Source organism: Pteropus vampyrus, unplaced genomic scaffold (genome assembly GCF_000151845.1).
Source record: "Pteropus vampyrus isolate Shadow unplaced genomic scaffold, Pvam_2.0 Scaffold36, whole genome shotgun sequence".
In the NCBI taxonomy this organism is placed as follows: domain Eukaryota; kingdom Metazoa; phylum Chordata; class Mammalia; order Chiroptera; family Pteropodidae; genus Pteropus; species Pteropus vampyrus.
In genome coordinates this window covers 5,462,254-5,479,064 of record NW_011888817.1, presented here as the reverse complement: position 1 = coordinate 5,479,064, position 16,811 = coordinate 5,462,254, and the positions used below count along the sequence as shown (strand labels likewise).

Below are 16,811 nucleotides of genomic sequence, written 5' to 3'. Positions count from 1 at the left end.
TACCAATCCGCGGCCCAGGGGTTGGGGACCCCTGCCATAGAAAACCAATCCTTCTTAGCTGGTAACAACAGGTTTTGAAGGGTCGTGGCACAGAGAAGGCAGCAACCAGTTGCTATCTATCTCCACTGAGAACAGAAGACAGGGCTCTGAATGCAGCAGGAAGGACTCTGGTTAAGATTCCAGGAAGCACTTCCTAGGAAATTTTTCGGTCTTGGAATGATCAAATTAAACAGGAGACTGGAGGAAACTATGGCATCTTCTCCTCCTTGCTAGTTGTGAACAAGAGTTCAGTTTTCCAGCCAAGAGCTCTTTCTACTAGTTGACTTTGGGAGGGGATGTTAGATTACTTTTAAGTGACTCAGCTATCCTGAGACTTTTTCTCCTCTAGGCACTGCTGTTTAGAGTATCCTGCATTTCCTAGACCAGTTCAGTCTAAGACATAGTGTGGAATTTTTGGAAAGAGAATGCAATGAACTCAGGGTGTGAGACTGCATTCCAGCTCTATTTATCAGGCCTTGGTCATGTTCCTTCCTGCCTCTGGGCCTCAGTTTCCCCCTCAGTACAAGGAGCCTGCACAGATCATCCCTAAGCCCCTTGATATGAAAGACATTCTCTAATTTTAGGGTTTCTCCCTGTTAGATCCCCTCTTCCTGAAGTAGCCCTGTTCATTCCTTGGGTAGTGCTGGAGGGTCAGAGGTCAGGTTCAAATCCTAAATTTGCTGCTTTATCAACTGGGAGACCTGGGCAGCTCCTGTGCCTTCCTTGAGCCTCAGTTGCCTCATCTGTAAAACTCTGACATCACCTTCCTCATAGGTTTAGGTGAAGAAACAGGCCTGGGACTGGGCAAGATCTGGCTAAATGACCACTGTGGTTATTTTTTAGCTCTTAGCACACTCTGTGTATCTCGACGTGGGGTGGTAGCTGGGGAGAAGGAAGGTTCCATGAGAGTGTTCCCCTGGGCTGGGCTCAGTTCAGGGGTGTGACAGTCCCAGAAAAGAGTTAAGCCCTCTGTCTCAGTCTGGGCTGGGAACTTCCAGAGTTCAGAGGTTGGCTAAGGCTTAAAGGTCTCTGGAAATGAGACCAGTAGTTCTGGAGGGGCAGAGTGAAGAAGACACTGGTCATTCTTCCGATATCACTTCTGGCTTCGTTGTTCCTCTTTTTAAAATCTCCAAAATAGCATTGACCAGCTAGAACAAAGGTGGCAGTGAGAATGAGCCAGATGTTCTGCAGTCATTGCGAGCCCCAACCCCAGCCCCCAAAGTAAATGTGGCACCAGACAGCCAAAGGTATGGCAAGAAGAGGGAAGTCTTTATTTTGGTTAAAAAAGATACAGGATGGCAGGCAAGCAGCCCCCAGCCATGGGCTCGGCGGATTTCCAAGGCACCCAGCCCCGTTTCCTGTAGCTACTCTGAAGAACACGGGCTGTCAGAGCTAGCTCAGTCCCTTAGTACCTGGAGCAAAGGGTACAAGCATCCTCCTACTCTGGGTGGTGGGGGTGGAGGGGGCTGTGGGAACATTGTCAAACCAGTTGTGCTTAGAACAGTCACCAAACTTGTTCAGCAGCGTCAACCATCAACACCCCAGACAGCTCCTGAAGAAACCTGCTCAGCTTGCCTATGGCTATGCCTGGTGGTGGGGGTGCAGGCTGTAAGGAAAGGTTCCCAAAGAGCCTTGACAGATCTGGGGAAGGGGAAGTCAGGAGGGGAGGGTGAGTTTCAGCATAGTATTACATTATTGTGCTGACAGTTGCATTATGGCTTTTCTACATTTTGGCCAGCATGGAGTAGGGGCGGGGGCAAAGAGGCCAGCCCTTGCCCCCTATGGGGGGACCCTAAAGAGCACACGTGTGGGGCAGACTTGGGGGTAGACCCTGTAGGCACAGATGGTGGCAGATGGGCCACAGGTTAGGCAGGTGGAGGTGCCGGGTGCCTGGCTCCCCCCAGGCCACTCCTGGAGAGGCAGAGAGCAGCGGTCCTCAGGAGGTCCTTAAGCCCCCGCACGCACTGGAGATCCCGGGCAGGACAGCAGAGAAGAGGAAGAGAGAGGGTTAGCAGGACTGGGAGGAGACAGGAGGCCTGAAGGGGTACCAGCGGGGACAGGTGCTGCCACAGCACCTGCCTCTTCCCCACAGAAGGGCCAAGGCTCGGGCAGCAGGCAACAAAGCAGGAGAGAAAACGGGCAGGTGAGAGAAAGCTCAGCAAGGACAGAAAGCCGGGACAGTGTTAGTGACCGAAGGCCCCTACACACCAGGACACCACCAGAACAGGCCCAGGCACCTCAGAGGAGGTGCTCCATCCTCTCCCCGTCCTCGCCCTTCACCTCCTGCTCCAGTAGGAGGGCTGCTCTGCGCGAAGCTAATTCCTCAGTCCGAAGAAGGGCTGGGCTCGTTGCCCTGACCCCACGCCCCCATCTTTCTGCTCAGGGGGAGCCCTGGGGACCCTGCCACCACCAGCACACATACCACACCACACACACAGATGAATGGGCTCCATGGGTGGGCGAGGCATGCGATGACGATGAGGTGGTGTGTTGAGGGGAGCGGGCAGTGCTGGCCGACAGGGAAGATATGGTCTTACCAGCTAACCCTCTGCAAAGAGGCCTGTTAGCTCCCCTCAGGCTGTGCAGGAGATGGCAAAATCCTGACAGGTGTCCTCCTGGAGGAGATACCAGAGAGGCGGGCCAGCGTTATGAGTTGTCTGGCTGGGCCCTGCTGCCCAGGCCGGGGTGGGGGCCAGGGAGGCTCTGGCTCTCAAACTGGAATCTACTGTCTCATAAACATTTTCTTAGCTGAGCAGTCACTGAGCGTCAGAGAGGAAAGATAGCAAGGAATAACTTGGAGGTCTTCAAGCCCCTGAGGCAGGGGAAAGTCGAGGGGACGAAGAGAGGACAGGATGGCCTCTTCTTACACACCTCTGGGGGCCTAGCCACAGCCCCTTCTATTCTGCCTCCAGCACACAGACTTCAGCCAGGAGAGAACTTTAGCCAGGTTGCTGGGCTACCTGCCTTCTGTCTCCCTAGGAAAGACCAAGTTTGGCTGAAAGAATAGGCAGCTGCCATTTGGGGCCTCAGCAAAGGAAGAGCAAACAAAAACCAAACCAAAACAAATCAACTCTTAAAAAGTTTTATTACAAGCAGGAACAAAGAATACTGGCTTAAATAAAAGGCAGTTGGGAGTCCCCTCCTCTAGCCAACTTCTTCCCCACCTCCCAGTGCCACTGCAGCATGGCCCAGGGCCCTGAGGCTGGGGTGAAGCTGTTTCTCCCAGAGGGGACCCTCTGTGGCTGCCACTTCTCAGCTGCCTGTGAGCTAACTAGCCTCTGGAGCAAGAAAGGGCTAGATGCGGGGACCTCCTTGTGTCTTTTTCAGCCCACTTGAAGGGCCAAGGAGGGGGACAGAGGCACAATTTTCTATCTATGTGACAAGAAACTATAGCTCCCATCAGAGGAGGGACATCCTCTGAGTTTCTGGCCCAGATTTAGGCCAATCTTCACTCGCCTCTTGGCACACTCTGCTCCTTCCTTCCTTTTCTCTGGTTAGAGGCCTCCAGTTGGCAGTGACTCCCTCTCCTCTAGCCCATACTCAGGGCTTAGAGGAGGGGGTGTGGCTTGTAGACAACAGCCACTCCCCACAGCCATTACCTCATCCACCACACCCAACCTTAGCCTGTCTAGGCAGATCCCAGCTTGAAGCCTGACCTGGGGGGTGGGTGGGAGGGGTGGGGTCAGGGGGTGAGTGGCTGAGTCCCCAGCCATTGGCTATCTCAAGTCCTTAGAGGAGGGAAAGATAGGATGAGGGCTGAGCTGCAGCAGGAGCTGAGGGGTCTCTTGTAACCAATGTACAGGCTCCCTATCCCCATGGCTTAAGCTGCTCCTGCTGCTGCCTGCTGACACTCAAGGGGGATGGCAGGGAGGAGGGCAGCCATGGGGATGTGGGGAAGTGGGACCCAGCCACATTTGAACAAGAGCGTGTGTGCACACACATGCACGCACGCACGCACGCACGCACACACGCACACACACACTCACTCACTCACTCAGGGCCAGAAGGTCTCTTGTAATAAACTTATTAAAACCATCTTGCCTTCTGATAACCCTTAACCTGGCACTACACGGATAGCAATGTGGCTGACTTTTTCTTCTTCCATTTAAAAAAATGTTACGTAGAAAAGAGGTCTATAAAATTGTGCAAAATACCCAGCATTAATAAACCCGTTTCAAGTATTGCCAGCATGAGTATAATCTCTCCATCCTTAGACCTGACTTGGGAGAGAGGTGGGGGGTGGAGAGGCAGGCCAGGACCCCATGGAGAACCTTCCATGGGCAGAGAGGGCAAGGCCCCCAATTCTTAGTATGCTGCCCAGGAATCACGGAGGAGCTGAGGTCTTGGGTGCCTGGCTGGCTGGTCTGGCTTCTTCTGACACAGGCTGCCCCCCATCCAGCCCCACCTCTGCCTTCTCTACCTGGAACTCCAGCTCTACTCTGTTGGCCAACTCCAAAGGGAAAAAAAAATGAACAATGATTATCACAAAAAGAATGAAGGAGCCCACAAACCAAAGCAGCTTGTGGAGGCGTCCTCTCCCACAGCCCACTGTCCAGAGCCTACTGCTTGCTGGTCCTACTTCATTCACCCCAGGACCCCAGCTCACAGGACCCAGCAGCTCCCCCTACTGGGAGGGGTCACACTCGTCCGCACTCTCACTCACACAGGGCTCGCCCTGGCACAGGCAGAGACTTGCCATGGTACCTCCGGGGGCCACAGGGGCCCTGGCCTCTCTATCCTGTTCCTCCTGCCACTGATCACTGGGGGATCTCGGGCCCAAGGCTGTGGGAACCTGGGTTTGGGGAGCAGAGGGTACAGCCATGGAACAGTGTGGGGCAAGCCACGCAGGGTGGGAAATAAATACGACAAGACTCGAGTCTTTGGCAGCTCTGCTTCCCTCGGGTGGAATGGGAGGGTCCCGGCAGGTGTGGAGGGTGGCAGGTGAGTGCTGAGAGGCGGACAGGACAGGCCAGCAGGTGGCAAGTACCGAGCCCGGTTCAGGGGTAGCCTCCTACCATGCTGGCATCGGGCTTGGCTCCATGGGTTGGCTCGTTGCTTCTGACGGGCGAGGGCAACACGGTGTCAGGCTGTACAAATCCCCTCCGGTCAATCAGGCTTCCAAAACACAAGGGGGACATATGAGGATCCACCTGACACTAGAGGTCCAGGCCTGGGGCTGGATGGCAGAGTCCACCTTCCAGCCAAGGGAAGACCCAGCCCTAGAAGGGCTGAGGAAAGGGGAGCTGCCTTCCCACTGTGGGAGATCCAGACTCCTCCCTTCCGGAAGGGCCCTCTTCACACTCTGGACACCTGGCTTTTGGCCACAGAATTTATTCACTGTTAATTCAAAGTGGCCCATCTTTCTGTCTGGCTGCCAAGAAGCCAGGCTACAGGTGAGGGGAAAAGCAAGAATGAAAGGGCATCTGAAGACTGTGCAATTCCTACTGTCCTTCCCCAGGCAGGATGGGTGACAGACATCAGGCAGGAGGAGAGGGGTGCAGTGTAGGGAAGTCTTGTTCCTGCAGTGTCCACTGCAACTTAGCTCCAGTTCTGGCGCTTTGGCTCCCCCTACTGTCAGGACAGATGGGGCACCTCCCAGAAGGGTGGAGCTACCAGGATTCTCTTCTGCCAGGAAGGAGGACAGAGGCCCCACCCAATGCCGCCATCAGCACCAGAAGGGCAGCGTCACCCAAGCGTAGCCAAAACATTAATTGTGGTTATCCCTGGGGAATAAGATTACATGTGAGTCTAATACTCTTCTTTTTAAATATTTTGTACTTAATTTTTTCCTAAAATGAGCACATGATTAAAAATTACAACTCACCACACAACTCTTTTATGTGACAAATACCCTGAGTGCCTTTAGCAGGGAATGGTGGACAGAGGACTGTGGTGTGCAGAGAGATCTGCTGACTCCACAATCTATCTGAGAGGTGTGGACTCACAGGATCACCCCGTCTCACCTGGGAGGTAGGGGGCCGCAGAGCACAGCACAGCAGTTGGTGACAACACTTTTATGGCTGTAGGGGTTGACAGAGGCCTCACCGCCCCTCTTGCTGGACCACGAGCCTTTGATCTGCAAGCAGGAAGGTCTAGGTCAGGCTTTGCTTTTCTAGGAAGGCGGTCTAGAGGTGCGGGTCGGGGGAAGGAACGGGGGGAACCAGCGATTTCTGGAACCAATTCTGGCTAGACTATTAGAAAGGACACCTCTTTGACCTGGACCATTCAATGAGAATGTGAGGAGCACCCAGTAGAGAGGAGGAGGCCCCAACCAGGATAAAGCCAAAGAGAAGCCTCCAAAAGAAACTTTTTGGGTGCATCCTCCCTTCTCTGGCCAGCTACCTAAGCGGGGGGGAGGGGAGGGGAGGGCAGAACAAGGGCACAGAGCTCAGGCTGACCTGACTGTGGACCCCGGCCCTGCCACTGACTTGCATGACCCTGGACAGATCACTACTTCTCTGGCGAGTCTCAATCTTAATGTGAAAAATAGGGAACTCTCTTTTACCAGCTCTCTGCTAGCACTGCTGGAGCATCAGACGAAATCTTGCCTATCTCTAGCCTGTGAAGCTGGCTATCAAAGGCACTGAGTTCAGCAGTGAAGGATACCTGCTTCACTCAGACCCAGAGTTTTCCAAATTTATTTGTTCATATCAGTCCTTTTTGTTTAACCACTAGCAATATCCTGCAATCACCCAGCACATGATAGCCTTATCGTGTGTGTTAAGTTCCCCAAATGAGAAGCTGAGGTCAAGGAATGTATTTTCTGTTGGTTGATGGAACTCTTCGTATTGGATGGTGGCCCTGGAACAAATGCTCTCATTTGTTTTATTGTCTGGGAGAATGGGAAGGGGAGGTCAGATCTAGCCCAGGGATGGGCACATAGTAAGTGCTCAGACAGTGCTTGTTGGTGGGGGTCTGTAAAGCAGCAGGTAGAGAGGGTTGATGGAGCTTCACAGTCTTATCCTGGCTGCCCCCTCAATAAGGAAGCCTCAAGGAGCTTCGAGGACACCTTCAGAACAATCATATCTCTGCTGCCTGCAAGTGCAGTGGGGTACCGTGAGCATGGCCATAGCTTCTGGGCACAGCCTGGCTCTGTCACTTCCCAGCTGTGTCACCTTGGGGCAAGACACTCAGCTATGAAATGGAGAAAAAGCATCCCAGTTCTTTCTGCCGCAGAGTTGACAAAAGGACCCAAAGAGGTGATAGGAACTAAAAGAACTCTGGAAATGGCAATGTGCTGGCCAAATGCAATGACTGTTATGGACCCAGTGCTGCTCCTATGGGGTTAAGAAGAAAGTGACTTGGGGACCCAGAAGCCCATACCAAAGGGCCGAGGCCTGCGGGGGCCTTAGAAACCTGTACTGGGTCTCCCACGGCTGAGCCGTGAGCACTGCAGCGAGATGTCTGGCTGCCTTCTGTCTCCACCCACGTGTCCCCAGCAGCCTGAGAGTCAGGGCTGCACTGTGGCCACTCCAGCTCCCTCAGCCCTGCCTCCCTCCGAGGGTCCTGCCCAGGGATTAGGGGTTGCTCCAGCCTTACTCACATCTTCATTAGTTGTCAGGTTGGAGGCGACGAGGTAAGTGTGAAACCCTGAGAGGCCCAGGATGGACCAGATGGAGAAGAAGCAGATCACCAACTCCAGCACAGTGAGCAGGCAGAGCAGTCAAGGGCCCACACGGGGAACAGGGCTGGGAGCCTCCCTTGTGCCTGGGAGCTTGCCACACCCACCTTTCTCACCTACTTCTGTGGAGCTACCGCCCCAGAAAGGAAATAAGTTCATAACCTTCTTGTGGCCCAGTCACCACTTAGCAGGACCACCTTCTGGGCCCCAAGAAGAGTTTGGGAGCTCCCCTCGAGAGCAGGACGAGCTCAAGGTGACAGATGGTAGAGAGAAGAGGGGGTTCCAAACACCAAGAGTCTCAGACATGACATGGTCCAGGGAACTGGGTGTCTTAAGTGAAGATAGGGACTGTGGTTCCTGACAGTTCTCGGCCACCCCAATCCCACGACAACCCATTTAGGATCAGCTCTAGCCTGGGTGTGAACAGAAGCAGCTGGTATATCGGATTCTAGAGGACAAGCATCAGCTCTACACCATTCTCCTGTTTACAGGATGAGGTGTGGGGATTCACCCCTGTGAAGGGGCCTCAGTTCCCACCAGGGCATCCACTAGTGGACAAAGGGCAAAGGATATCTCGCCGGTGTCTCCTTCAGAGTGGAAAGGAAGTTGCTTCCCTGAGAACCTGAGGAGGAAGAAACAGGACAGGGCACAGCTCAGAGGGACAGTGACCACAGCCCCTTGGCCTGGCTGAGCTCGCTGTCTCGCCCCCTGCTCGCCTCCGCCCCCACTGCCAACTCACGCAGCGTCAGGTGGGTGACCACGCAGGCGAAGATGAAGGCCGTCAGGAATGAGAGGGAGAGAATAAACGCATAGAAGAAGCGGTAGTTCCGTCTCCCCACACAGTTGCCCACCCAGGGGCAGTGATGGTCAAACCGTTCTGGAAAAGGGCCAGGGGAGGCGGGTTAGTGCCGGCCTGCACAGCACAGGTGTTCGAGGCTTCATGCCATGGCTAGGGCTTTCCTACCCTCTCACTCTCTGCACCAGCCGACTCTCAGTTCCTCCCTCAGACTCTCTCTGCTTCTGAAGGTCCTTTGTCAGCTGGTTCCCACTGCCACACACATTCTTTCCTGTCTCTTTACCTGATGGCAGGTAATTCCTCCTTCATGTCTCGGCTGCAAAGCCACTTCCTTAAGAAAGTGTCCTCTGACCCCAGACAAGGTAAGGGCACCCTGTTACCTGCCCTGTTAGTTAGCCTGGCACTTATCTTTTGCAGCACTTTGCCCATGATGTTTACATACTAATTTATAATTAGCAGACTAGCCAATTACTCCTACTTAACTCTAAGGTCCACGAGGGGGCCTGTGTTGGCCCCACACTGAGCTGAATCTCAGGTCCAACAGTGCCTGGAAAAAGACTCACAAAAAGTACTTGTTGCCTGGCTTATAACCCCGGCCACATGCCAACAACCAATGACCCCTGTCCCTTGCAGTAGAATTAGAGGCCCAAGGAGGGGCAAGGCCGCTATGTAACTAGTGGGGAACTGGCATAAGAAGCCAGGTTAGAGGGCTGATCTCACAGCAGCACCATGTCCCTGGGGGTGGGGTCACACCCAGACTGGTGAGGAAAGTCCCCTGTGGGAATGTGGGTCATAAGCCTGTTGCAGGCCTCACGCCAAAGCCAGCACCCTTCGCAAGGGGTGGGTGGGGCAAGTTCTCATGGATGAATGATGCCCACTGAGTCAACCCATTTCACTGCCTACCGTCATGGGGTGTTCCCCACTGTTCCCCTGCTGAGCCAGCGTGATGAGCTCACTGCCCTGACATCTATGCACAGTCACTGTGGCTCAGCTCACCTGGGTCCTCTTGCATAGCATTTCCCTTATGACACCCTCCCAGAAGCACGCCCTTGGTCCCCATCAGAGCTGCCTGGCCTTTGGAGGGCAGGGGAGGGAATGAAACAGCCTCTGGTTCCCTAGCAACCACTGTAGTTGTGGGTCAGGAGCTTAGCTTCCAATCCTGGCTACATCCTCTCCACCTCACAGCTTAAACTACTCTGTTCCCAGATTCTTGTCCTTCCCAAACCCTGGGAATCAGATCAAAGTCTTTCAGTATAGCTTGTCCTGGGCCACTGGAGGGTAGATCATTCCTTTTCTGGCCCAAACCTATCTAAAATGTTATTGTTCCAGTCTCTGGTGGCTGGGACCTTGGGTCTACTGAGGACCAGGCTGGGCCTGGGAGAAGGATTCAGGGCCTTTGTGTCCGCCCCACACTTCCGACCTGGGGGGAAGGAACGTACCAATCCTGGGCTGAAGCCAAGAGCTCCCTCCATGGTTCTTCTTCAGTCAGAGCAAATCTGGGTGAACCAGACGCCTTGCCCAGCCCTGAATATTTCAGACTCCCATGAGCGACCTCCTTGACTCCAGCACTCCATCTCTCAGGGCTCCCTGCATCCCACCCACCTCCCACTTACCCACACAGTTGTCGCAGACACTGCAGTGTGAGGTCCGGGGTGGCCGAAACATCTTGCAAGTGAAGCAGTACTTCAACTTCACCATCTGCCCGTTGATCATCACCTCCCGAGTCCGAGGGGGTGGCCGGTACGTGGAACTGCCTGTGTTGTCTGAGGGTGGGAGGAGAGAAAGATGGGAGACGTCCAAGCCCAGAGCCAGGAGCCCCAGGCTGGAGAAAGCCACTGCTGCCCGGCTGGGAGAAGAGAAGCCTCAGGGCAAATTTCTGGGAAACAAAAGTTGGGGTAAACTGCTGGCCTAAGGCAGGGACAATATCAAGAACTACGACTGCTTACTGACACTGCTGTGTGCTAAAGCTTTACACTCCTGCTCACATACCAGTGGACATACAGAACTCTGAGAAGACCTATCAGAGAAGGAGACCTTGGGAAGACTTAGTGAAATTTATCTGCATCTAGTCAAGCCTAGATACAAGTTCCAGTTTCCAAGGAGGTTCAGGAGATGGAGGGGCAAAGTAAACAATGCTATAAGGAAACAATCAGATCCAGAATGTGGGACAACTACTAGACCACTGGCCTGATCTCTAACAAAAGTCAAAGTCTCTTACATGACTTCGAGGGAAGATGGTTCTAAATTAAAAGAGAGTTAGGAGATGTAAACAAGCAATGCATGCTCCTAGATTTGAAAAACAAAATCAAACACAACAACAAAAGACATCTGGAGGGCAACAGGGGAAAAATGACTACAGATTAGAAATTTGGGAACTGTAATTTTCCTAGATATGACAATGGAATTGTGGTTATGTGGGAGACTGTCCTTAGATTTTGAAGATACACGTTGAAGTATTTATAGTGAAGTATTTATAGTATTTATAGATTTTGAAGATACACGTTGAAGTATTTATAGTGAAGTATTTATAGTAAAGTGTCTATAATGTCTATAATTTACTATGAAATGAATTAATAAGAATTATACATATATGTATATATGATACAACTATTAAACCTAAATGGTGAATGTATAGGAATTCATCGTACTAATTCTTCCCACTTTTCTGGATGTTTGCAATTTTTCATAATAAAAATTTTAAGAGAGGGTGATTCCATAGAGTAGTGGTTAGCACGTCTGCTTTACACGCAGAAGATCCTGGGTTTGAGCCCCAGCGGAGCCATGGCCCATACCCTGGGTACGCCAGACCCCGGGTGCGCCAGGCACCGGGTGCGTGCTGCGAGCACGTGGGAGGAGATTCCCCACCTTCAGAGATCCAGTTCTTACGGGGAGATGGCAACATCTGTAGGTCAGGAGTGGAAGTGGGGGGAGGGGAATTAAAATTTAAAAAAGAAAATTTTTAAAAGAAAATGAAATACAAAAATATTTCATATTCAAGAGTTGGAAGACTCAATATTAGAAAAGGATTTATTGTCCCTATATTAATCTGCAGATTCAACATAATCCCAATCGAAACTCCCAGGGTCTTTTTCGTGTGTGTGTGTGTGTGTGTGTGTGTGTGTGTGTGCGCGCGTGCGTGAGAAAATCAACAAACTCATTCTAAAATTGATATGGAAATGCAAAGGGCTGAGAACAGCCTAGGCACCCTTGAAAAGCAAAGCTAGAGGACTTACACGATTCAATATCAAGACTTAGAGTAAAGCGGTAGTATTTAAGATAGCCTGATTTGGGTGCAAGGGTAGAAATGCTGACCAATGGACCAGAAAAGAGAATCTGAAAACAGACTCGACATATACATGACCATGTGCTTTAGGACAAAGGCAACACGACAGGGCCGTGAAGGAAGGTGCTCTTCAATAAACAGTGCTGGGTGCACTGGATATACAACCGAGGAAAAAATGCTTCTGCACCCCTGCCTCCCACCAAAGACACATTCAATTCCAGATGGACTGCAGCTCCAAATGCAAAAGTCCTAGATTAAAAAAATAATAAGAGAACAACTTCACAACTGTAGACAAAAATTTCTTAAACGCGACACGAAGGGGCTAATCATAAAAGAGCAATTTGCTAAACTGCATTATATCACAATTAAGAACTTCTGTTCATCTACAGATATCATTTAAAGAATGAACAGGTGACCTTCAGAGTTAGAGACGATATTTACAATATCTGATAATGGATTTGTATCCAGAATACATAAAGAATTCCTATTAGTAAGAAAAGTCAGACAACTGAATTCAAATTTGGACCAAAGATTCAAACTGGCATTTCATAAAAGAAGCTGTCCAAACAGCTGATAAACACATAAAAGGGTGCTCATATTCATTAGTCATCAAGGAAACACAAATTAAAACCACAATATGCTATCGCTACACATGCACCAGAATGTCCAAAATGAGGAAAAAAAAATTAAAGCAAGTTTTGGCAAAAATGTGAAGCAACTAGAAATCTCATATGACCACTGTGGAAAACTGGCGATAATGATGAAAGCTCGGCATGTGCGTCCCCAGCAATCCCCGTCCCAGGTGTCTTCCCAACAGAAATGTGCAGAATTTGATGTGCACCAAACGACATGCACGAGAATGTTTGCAGCAATAATTCTCATAACAGCCAAAAGCTGGACCTATCCAAATGCCCATCAATAGCGGAATGGATTTAAAAAAGTGTATACTCACACAATGGAATTCTATACAGCAATGAGAAAGAACGATCCTCAACCACACACAGCAACACAAATGAGTCTCATTAGCATTGTGTAAAGTGAAGAAATCACACACGTTAAGAACGCAAATGTTCAAAAACAGGTAAAAGTAATCTTTGGAGTTAGAAGTCAGGGTCGTGGTTACAGGACGGGTGACAGTGATCAGAAAGGGGAGTGAGGTAGGGATCCTGGGACACTGCTCATATGCTGTGTCTTGATCTGGGTGTGGATTTTATGTGTGCGTTTAGTTTGTGAACACTTAAAGAGAATACTTATGATTTGTATACTTTTGGTGGGCCCATTATACTTCAATAAAAACTAAGAAAAAGGAAGGTCCAAGGCCTCATCTAAGGTCATGTAGCTGGTATGCTGGCGGAGCAGGAATCTGAAACCCATGTCTGCCATATGCAAAGCCCACGATTATACCCAATGAGCCTGTTGGTACCTAGGCCACAGAGGCTCCTTCCTGGACAGAACTCCAGAAGTCACACAGGGCTGTCTGTGATCCCCAGCCCTCAACTACACTCCCAGCCATTACTTCTACCAGATCAACACCCCAGATATCTCCAATTTGGCTACTTCGCTCTGATGATTGTTTACTGAGTGCCTACCATGTGCCAGGCACTATTCTAGGCACTTGGCAGGCAGCAGTGAAGCAAAGAGACTCACATCTCACGTCCCCAGCTACTAGGCATACTTTTGCTAGATTATTTTACCATCACCTCAATCATAGTATTTTTGAAATAGAACTAAGCATCTGAGCATCCCTCTTTTTCTTAAAACTGGTGGCACGGTAAAGGGCAGGGGGCCAAAGTCAATGGACACACTCTGAAACCCAGTTTTGCCACTGACTGGTTGTGTGTGAGGTTGAGGTCAAATGGACTTTTCTGAGCCTTAGTTTTCTCTTCTGTAAAATGGGAATAACAGGCGGGTAAAATGGGGCATGAATCCTGGCTCCACCTCTTACTAGCTGAGTTTCTCCTAATTATACTGTTTGCTAGATGTGTGACAGGGCAAATCATTTAACCTCTCCGTGCCTCTGTTTCCTTGATCAATGAAATAGGGATAACAGTATCCATCATTGGGTTGTTGTGAGGATTAAATGAGTCAATATATGTGAAGTGGCACAAAGTAAATAGCTAAGGAGTGTGCACTGTTATTAGCAGCTCAGAATTACTGAGAGAAAGAAGGGAAGTCTCAAGGGAAAGTGGATAGTGCACTGAGGGTCTGCTATATGCTGAGCACTCTGCGGACACTGTCTCCTGTAACCCTGACGGCATCCTAAGAGGTCAAGTTATCATTATCATCTCCAGGTTATACTTAGGGAGACTTTAAAGTGAGGTTAATTGACTTATCCAGGCCACACAGCTAGTAAGTGACAGAACCAGGATGTGAAACCAAGTTTCCAAAGCTTGGGCTTGAGGTCCTTTTGTAAATTTTAAAGTATCATAATGAGTGTTATTTACCCTTGCCTGGTTCCTTATTTCTACCAATGGCACAATCCAAGAGCTGGCAGGAACCTCAAAGCGTAACACAGGCCTTGGCACATCGCAGATACTTGATAAATGTCCCTCTGCTCACTGCCTCAGTTCTAACTGGTTCAGTTTACAAATGAGAAAACAGGCCCAGAGAGGTTAGGGGATTTGCCCAAGGTCACACGGCCACTGAGCGGCAGAGGCGGGGGAATCCAGTTTAGGGACTCTTTGCAGACCCGTCCTTCCTCATCCTTGCCTGGCCACTTCACTCTCCACTCCCAACACACTACCCAGGCCAGGCCTGCATCACCAATCAGCTGAAGACTCTCTGCTTCTAGCCTCTCTGCCTTTCGACCCACTGTATACACTGCCACGTTCCTCTAAATAACCCCTTTTGTGTTACTTCTCAGCTCAAAACCCTTTAGTCTCTTCCCCTAAAAAACAAGATAAAGGACAAATTCCTTGTCCTGATATTAGGGCCCTTCCCAATTGGGCCCAACCTCTGTTCCCAATTTTCTCCCACTCCTCTACCCAATGAGTCCCTGGAGACTATGGCTTCTTGCCCGTGCTCCCACCAAGCCCCAGCCCCTTCCTTCATTTTGCTCACCAGGATGCACTAGAGCCCTGTCTGGTCTCCAGCAGCTTTTCTGACCACTTCGGTCTAGGAGGCTCGCACACAGCACCTAAATACACTCGTTACTCCATATTGTGGTGTGACAGGACTGCTGTGTGTGTGTGTGTACATCGTCTCTCCACCTAGACCATATATCTTGTGAGAGCAGGGACAGTGGAATAAATAGGTAGTCTTGGGCCTATGAACTGTGAGGCAGCAAGCAAAGAGGAGAGAAAACATGCTCTGGACTCAGGCAGGCCTGGAGTTCAAATCTAGACCCTTCCATTTATAAGCTGGTGCCCTTGGGGAAGTTACTTAACTTCCGTGAGCCTGTTTTAGCATCTATAAAATCAGATAAATAATAACAACTTCTTTAAAGGGTTGTAAGGATCAGAAGTAGTACAAGGAACTGGCACCTGGTGAGTATTTACTAATAGCTGTTTTCACAAAGGACAGTAAGATGTAGACCCTAGAGTCAAACACTGGGTTCGAATTCTGGTTTTGCTACTTACTTGCTCCTTACAAAGAGAGGTAAAAGGAGCTACTTACTTGCTCCTTTCACCTCTCTGAGCCTCGGTTTTCTCATTCATAAAATGGAGCTAAGAGAGTCTCAATCTCAAAGGGTTGTGGGTGGAATGAGATGCTGCAAGGTCAGCTCTGAGCACAGGGCTAGATCCACGAGGGCCTGGATCCTGACAAACAGTTCATGCAGTGGCTGTGTACCGTGCTCAGACATGTGGTTATGAATCTCAGCCCAACCACTTACTAGCTGTGTGACGTGGGTCAAATTGCTTAACTTCTCTGTGCCCTCATCATATGAAAATGGGACATAATCAACATCATCTGTTTTTTAGTATTGTTAGGAGGATTAGGCGAGAATTCATCACGTGGGTTTAGCCAAGTGTCTAGCACCTGGCAAGAGCTTAAGAAATATTAGCCATTATTATCGTTGCTGTTTTTATGAAACTATATTCTAAACAACTGATTTACAAAGAAATACAACCCATCTTCAGAACACAACCCATCTTAGACCCTCTTTAGGACTAAGAGAAAAGTTACTGGAGTCCTCCAAAGATTCCCACAGGCCCTCCCCAGGGCAGACGGGAGCCTGAGCCTCCCCCCAAGGCAGGGAGGAAACTCCTACCAGCATGTGCCGACCTCAGGCCCAGGCTTGTTGCTAGCTAGAACTGAGAAAGAGGAAGTGAAGCTCTGCATGTCCAACTTCCTTAGGCTGACAAGAGCCAGAGGCACGGGAGAATGATCACTTTGGAGCAATGGTGCCACCCAGATGCTAAATGAAAGTCACAAACTACAGGGCCCTAAAAGAGCTGGGTCAAAGGAGGTCACTACAGAGGCTGAACTCCACAGCAGAGGGAAGACAAGCTGCTCTCCCACTGCTTTTTCACAGGCCAAATAGTCCTGGCCAATCGTCACCCTGGACTTGACCTCAGAATCCTCCTCAACCCACTCTTCCCAGCAGTCACTACCAGTGGTAGCTTGTTAGTGCCTGTCCATTGTTAGAGTAAGTCCATTTGCCATTCCTGGCCACTAGGCTCAAGCCCCTTAAGTTTAAATAGACAAAAACAAGTTTTAAAGTGTACTGATATTCCCTGTCACACTCGTGAAAAAAATGGTCTGGGCTGAGCCAGGGGATATGTGCCCACGTTTCACAGATGGGGAAACCGAGGTGCTAAGGTGGGGCTGAAATTAGAACCCTTGTCTTCCAAGGCATTCATTTGTTCATTCTTTCAAACATTAGCATCTACTGTGCCAAGCTATTGTACAAGGCCTGGGGATGGCAAGTGAGGGGAGAAGTAAGGGGCGAATATGTATCGATGAGCCAAATGTTTGCTTTGGTCACCAGTTCAGAAAATATTTGTTGAAGAAATGAAGAAGGTGATAGAAGAGATACTACCTCTGCCCTAAGGGGATCTAAGATCTACTCCAGGGCTTGTTCTGCTTCAGCCTCTTCCTCAAGAAGTAAAAAGGTGCCCTCCTCCTCAAGA

The 16,811-nt window shown here is 50.2% G+C and overlaps 1 protein-coding gene across 4 annotated transcripts in view; it reads right to left on the bottom strand.

Annotated features, from left to right (window-relative positions):
- Positions 1 to 3,105: 3,105 nt before the first annotated feature.
- The window catches only part of ZDHHC18 (zinc finger DHHC-type containing 18), a 27,133-nt gene continuing 13,427 nt past the window's right edge, over positions 3,106 to 16,811 (bottom strand). For 3 of the 4 annotated variants that reach the window (XM_023529186.1, XM_023529187.1, XM_011357676.2), the window contains exons 3-8: positions 10,070 to 10,219; positions 8,400 to 8,537; positions 8,234 to 8,282; positions 7,583 to 7,685; positions 6,003 to 6,115; positions 3,106 to 5,154 (exon numbers count right to left, since the gene is read on the bottom strand). In XM_023529186.1, the coding sequence (XP_023384954.1) occupies positions 5,037 to 5,154; positions 6,003 to 6,115; positions 7,583 to 7,685; positions 8,234 to 8,282; positions 8,400 to 8,537; positions 10,070 to 10,219 (671 nt within the window). In that variant the 3' untranslated portion in view covers positions 3,106 to 5,036. Of the gene's footprint in view, positions 5,155 to 5,354; positions 5,763 to 6,002; positions 6,116 to 7,582; positions 7,686 to 8,233; positions 8,283 to 8,399; positions 8,538 to 10,069; positions 10,220 to 16,811 lie in introns of those variants that run through there. The other variant, XM_023529188.1, reaches the window with a different exon arrangement.